General features: G+C 35.3%; 1 protein-coding gene across 1 annotated transcript in view; it reads right to left on the minus strand.

The window, feature by feature from the left end:
- The window catches only part of SCN3A (sodium voltage-gated channel alpha subunit 3), a 105,535-nt gene that overhangs the window by 25,450 nt on the left and 73,638 nt on the right, over nucleotides 1-6,447 (minus strand). The window contains exons 19-21 of the mRNA XM_021713179.1: nucleotides 4,849-4,969; nucleotides 3,531-3,685; nucleotides 2,662-2,835 (exon numbers count right to left, since the gene is read on the minus strand). Of these exons, the coding sequence (XP_021568854.1) occupies nucleotides 2,662-2,835; nucleotides 3,531-3,685; nucleotides 4,849-4,969 (450 nt within the window). The remainder of the gene's footprint in view (nucleotides 1-2,661; nucleotides 2,836-3,530; nucleotides 3,686-4,848; nucleotides 4,970-6,447) is intronic.

The following is a 6,447-nucleotide window of genomic DNA, read 5'->3' on the forward strand; positions in this document are numbered from 1 at the left end:
ACTGCACTCCAGTCTGGGCGACAGAGTGAGACTCCAACTCAAAAAAAAAAAAAAAAAAAAAAAGAGATACATCAGAAAAGAAATGTTTTTTGGGGTGTGTTTTTTGTTTTGCTTTGTTTTTCTTGCTTGCTTCCAATCTTTTTTCTTTAGGTTTCTGTGTCTGTTTAGTTTTGTCACAGTACTATTTCCTATGGATTGTAAAGCCCTTTTAAATATGTATTACTTGTACTTTCAAAAATTATTTTTAACTTTATGTTTACTTTAGCTTAGTGGATCCAGTGGTCTGAGGATAAGTTGTTATCTGAATTTACATGAATTCATGTATTTAATTCTTGCTTAGAGAAGACAAACAAACAAAAAAAATAAACCCACTTAAGATAAAATAACTTGCCCAAAGATGGAAGCTTTTAGTACCTGGTTCCAATTTGCTAATTTTGATTCACTAAAGGGAAAGTAAGTTTTGGGGCGCCATTCTTTTGCCATTTATTTAAACATTGTTCAACAGATACCTACATTTCTATATTAGGTGTGTAAGTATACAAACATGATACAAAACCCTTGACCTCAAGAGATTTTTTTACATCACAATCATATTTTCTATATAGGAGGAATACAGATAAATACTTCCAGTACAGTGTAGTATCTCAGCAAATGTAAATCATAATTTTTCTAGAGAAGTTCTATCACATTTTAAAATAATCTTCATACAAGATAAAATCTTTTTTGAACCACAAAAGATAATTAAAGGTATTTAGTGTTTCATCATTTTGCAGAGAAGGTGGAGATTTTAAGTGATAAATCCTAAAGTTAGTCTGATAAACACACACAAACACAAACACACATATTTGCTTACTACAACTAATATATTTATACTGAATCATTCAGACAAGAAATTTTTTGGGGAAAGAAGTGCTGAGTTGAGAATTAGGACATTTGGCCACTACTCTCAGCTTGTTATTAAGTAGTTATGTTATATCAGGAAAATTAATTATTTTGAGACTAGTTTCCTAATGACTTGAATAAAGTCTAGATAGTTCTAAAGGTCCATTTTAGCTACAGACTGTGAAAATATTAAGCCTCTGTTTCTGGATAAATTTTGAGGGCAATATTGAAATTAATCTCTATCATTCATGAAAGGCCAGCCATGGAAATTGAAAGTCATTTGTGATCTATTAAAAGTGACTTGGCTAGCTGGGTGTGGTAGTGTGCGCCTGGAGTTCCAGCTACTTGAAAGGCTGAGGCGGAAGGATCGCCGGAGCCCAGCAGGTCGAGGCTGTGGTGGCCAGGAGCGGCCACTGCACTCCAGTCTGGGCGACAGAGTGAGACTCCAACTCAAAAAAAAAAAAAAAAAGTGACTTGGCAGCAGGTTTCTTTGAACTTAAAGGGGTAAACACATTTTGGTTATAGAATTATGAGTATGTATGCTTGAGGGGAAAGGGAGGAGAATTTGGATAGACCTAGACATTTCAAAAATGATAAAAAGAATGAATGTAGCCGGGCTCGGTGGCTCAGCCTGTAATCCCGTGCCTTTGGGAGGCTGAGGTGAGTGGATTGCCTGAGCCCGCGGGTTCAAGACCCACCTGGGCAGGCAAGACCTCATCTCTACAATAAATCAAAAAATTAGCCGGGTGTGGTAGCGCGCGCCTGTAGTTCCAGCTACGTGGAAGGCTGAGGCAGAAGGATCGCCGGAGCCCAGCAGGTTGAGGCTGCAGTGGCCGGGAGCGGCCACTGCATTCCAGTCTGGGTGACAGAGTGAGACTCCAACTCAAAAAAAAAAAAGAACGAATGTAAACATATGGCAATCATTTATTCATATTGGCAAGTGTTAGAACTAAAAATAAAGTGTTTTATGATTGCTAGGAAACAGAGATAGTGCTTAAAACACCTTGTTTTGTTAGGAGACTATGAAGCTTTGTGCAATGGAATATCACAGACTACAAAGAACCAGAGGACTGTCATTTTCCCCCAATGCTTCTTCATTGTTTGGAATTAAAAAAAATAGGCTGTAAGTCAGATAGATTCCATAATTGGCAATGTTCCTATGACTACTCACCCCAGGGTAATCAGATTCAGAACAGATCCACATGTGACAATTTGCATGGTAAATATCTGATTAGCTAATGGGATATCTAACTACTGATTTAAAAGTGGAAATGCATTTTATTGTCTCTTGGGTATGTGGCTGAATGAGTATAATAAATGAGTTAATTTATCATTGTTTAGTCACATACACACATGTAAGGAATTAAAGCGAAATTTTCACATTCCTGGCTACAAATCTATCTTGACTTTGTCTTCTGGATATTTTGTTTTTAATTGAGCTGTTAATAAGCTAAGTGCTTAGATCTGTCAATTAACAGATTGTTTACTATTCTTTACCTTGAGGTTCTTAACTTCCAGAAAAAGAAGACCTGTCTACTTATAGTATAGAACAATTCTTGTTTTCTCATATCACTGTCCACATTGTTAGGATCTCCTCTACTCTTTTCCATGAAGCATTCCTCATTGTTGCATTTATTGTATTAAAAAGAAAACCGCATAATTATGGTAGCACTGGTAAAACTAGGTATTTGAAGTCAAAGTTTTAATCATAGAAATGTATGAAATGTCAAACTTGCCTCTTTAAAAAATAATTTTATCAAAATTATTTAGGATACTTACATCAACGATCAAGAAATCTAGCCAGCACCAGGCATTAGTGAAATATGTTTGAAATCCATAAGCTACCCATTTGAGCAGCATTTCCAAAATGAATATATAGGTGAAGACCTTGTCAGCATATTCTAGCATGGTTTTGATAGTCTTTCGCTGTTCTATGTATATATCTTCAAATGCCTGTGAATCAAGAATACTTCATTGTACTTGAATGTCTTGTCTCCTCTAAATACTTATAAAAATGCTTAGTATAATATTAAGTACAAAATGAAACTTCAGACAATATCTAAAGACCAGTACCGAAATGTTGGCAGGGAAATGCCAATGTCTTTATTTAGTATGCTTTCGTCCCTACTTCTCATCCAAATTTCTCTATCTCAATTACTGCTACAAAGGCATGCTTTCAGTGAAGTAATATGAAATCAGAAAATAACTAGAAGTTCTGTTAATGAGGTATAGAGTTGGCCTATCTCAACATTACTTTCTATGATGCCCTGAATGATTTGGCTTATTTTGAAACAATAAGTTTATTATACATGAAAAAAAACACACTTTTTGTCCATAAATTTTAATATGATCATCAGAGAAAACTGGATGGTGTTTGACAGGGAAAGCAACATAGTTACAGAATGTCTCTGCAAATGGTTGTCTCAGTGAGAAAAACATCTGTTAGATAAACACCAGATGAGAAATTCCATCTGGCTATTTCATGATTCTGGTTTGCTCTGAACTGAATTTTGCATAGTTAAATCCTGGGTGCCAAGTTCTGTAAGGAACAGATATATCTCCTCTTTTCATTCTTAAAATCAGTGGTATTTTTGGAGATTAAAGTATTTCACTAGAACCTGATTCTTGCCAATTTGCATTTCACTTACCAAAGCACCACTACTGAGAAGGATCATGAAGACAATGAAAGTCTCAAACCAGTTGTGTTCAACAATGCTATAGCAGGTTTTCCGAAGGTTCCACCAGAGCTTTCCTTTGCCATCTTCTATACTTACTTGACAGAATGGAAACTTTTTAATACATCCTGAAAGCAAACATCAAACAGAATAAATTGGATAATGTATTTTAATCTTAAATAGGACAAATTAAGCTTTCTTGCTCCTTCCCCACCCTGATCCACTTCATCATTTTATAGGGTAACTGGCTCCTTTATTTCCCAGTTCTCTTCAGTATCCCGTCTGTATAATGAATCATTCTCAGACATGTATACTCAGCCAGCTACTTAGAATTCAAGGAAATGCTTTACCTAGATTTGCTTAAGTAAAAATGATTTCCTTCTTCAACACCAGGCAGGATCTCTTTGCCTCAAGACCATTAATGGAAATAGGGTCCAAGTACATCTCTCAGGTTTGAGGCAAAACCACATGGTCAAGTTATGCATATTTTGATGTGATCTTGGATTTTTACTCCCTTCTTTTAATGCACTAAAAAATCTCACTGTCTTCCCAGGCATCAGCCACCGTCAATTTTTCCAAGCTAACTTATTTTCAGCCTCAGTGCTTTTCTTAGTCACACCTATGACTCATCTTGTCAGTCAGTATCTCTTATTCCTTTGTCCTCCCCCTCCTGGCTTTCATATTACTTGTAACTTCTGTCCATTCTTCTGTTCTAACTCTTTGAGCTATTACTCACATTAAATCCAGTCACAATGAATCAGTAAATATTTATTGATTTGTGTGCAAGACACTGTTCTGGTCTCTGTGAGAATAGCTATTGCTCTCTCTGCCAGGGCTCTGCCACACAGCTACATCTCAAAACAGCTTTAGCCACAGCACACATTAACCACATTTGCAACTGTAAGGGAGGGAATGTAATTATTGCAGCATCTATAAATCAAATCACACCATTGCTGGTGAGTTCTGAAGGGACTGCAATATCAATGACATGACATTCTAGAATGCTATTTATCTCATAGAGTCAGCCTCCTGACATTCTGGAGGATGAGAAAAAAACGACGACAAAAGATATCACATTATCTTAATTGTTTAGGCATAGTCCTTATAGTATAATCTGGAAATATAAATAGATTAAGTTTCTAAAAGAAAAGAGGAAAACAAAGATAAGGATGCCTTCACCATTTCTTTTAAATAATTTCTTTTTTAAAAAAATATTTTCTTTAAATGAGATATACTCAGTCTCTGTAAAGAACTAAGGGAGATGCATTTAATTACATTAGAACTTGCTTACCTTCAGTAAAACAAGCTTCTGGTTTAAGGTCTTCCTCAGGTTCAATTTCTGCTTGTTCACCTTCTCGGGGTGGAGCAACATCAACTGTGCTTCCTTCTGATGAGCTGGTTGCATTTAATTTCTGGAAACAAAATCCCATTTCAAAGCTGTGATTTTTCTCCCTTTTTATTCACTAATTGGGAAACACTGTCATAGTGTGAAAAAAATGGTAGTGATGGCATTTGACTCTATTAGCATTACTGATAATTATGTACTAATAATTTAACATAATTCAAGTCCTACCATTCAAAACAATGTGTCTACTGATCTGATTCAGACAAAAAAAGATTAGGCAGCATTCATCGTGGGTGATTTAGAAAGGATGGATTATACTGATTAACTTGTTTTGTGAGCTGCATTTGTGTATGAATGCTGTATGAAAATAACCAAATAATTAATACTCAGGCTAAACCAAGAAAAAGTTTATAAAAGTAGTATGTGTTGATGTCTACTCATGATTATATTAATTAAAACTCATAAAATCAAATTGTAATTTCCACCTCTTCAGATGGAAATTTTCAGAGGGCAAAGAACATTACCAGTTGTTTCTAAGAACTGTCCATGTTTCTGTAATTTTAGAAAGGAAGAGCAGTACATTAACATTAGTCACAGTCATTATATTTCAACTTTGAGCTATATTCTTCTCTGGCTTACATAATTTTCTCCTTTACTAGCAGAAAAATGATGGATCTTGCTCTCTCTCTGAACTGCATAACTGAATTCAATACTTGCCAACGAATTCTAAATGAAATGGAAATTTCTTCATAAATGGCATTGTCTGAATTTGTATAGACTTTCATTAGAGGCACAGTCTGAATTCAATGTGTGATTAGGCTGTGAATTTTTCTCTTAAATAAATCATTGTGACATACCACATGGCTAGAAGAGCCACTTTAATGTTACAAGAATAAATATCTAATATGTACTCTGAGATTACTTGGGAAGACATTATGAATGTGCAATGTTTTATGAAAACTGATGCAAAGACACAACATATAGCACAATCGAGTTAATGTATAACTTTTAAGATGAAAAAACAGTGCATACACATGTTAGTGGTTTCAAAGTACTCATTACATTAGTAACTAAACGTTAGGGTCACTCTGCCCTAGCCTTCTGAAAGAATTAATGTGTTATTTTTTTTTAAAGATCTAAATGGTTCTCTAAACATAGGTATATTGGAGAAATTTGGCTCAAAATTCCTGATTTATTGAAGTCTTAATATAAATATAGCTTAATATTTTATAATGTGAACTAATTGAAAAATCTAGATGATACTTTCTATGGTGTTACTTTGAAGGTGACATTAACTGTGTCCAACTATGTATTATAAAAATTATTATTATTATTCTTTTCTTTTTTTTTTTGAGTTGGAGTCTCACTGTTGCCCAGACTGGAGTGCAGTGGCACACTCCCAGCCACCGCAGCCTCGACCTGCTGGGCTCCGGCAATCTTTCCAAGTAGCTGTAACTACAGGCGCGTGCAACCATGCCCTGCTAATTTTTTGATTTATTGTAGAGATGAGGTCTCACAAAGTTGCCCAGGCGGGTCTCGAACCCG

This window comes from Carlito syrichta, unplaced genomic scaffold, assembly GCF_000164805.1.
Source record: "Carlito syrichta isolate Samal-C Ts95f unplaced genomic scaffold, Tarsius_syrichta-2.0.1 Scaffold304334, whole genome shotgun sequence".
NCBI lineage: Eukaryota > Metazoa > Chordata > Mammalia > Primates > Tarsiidae > Carlito > Carlito syrichta.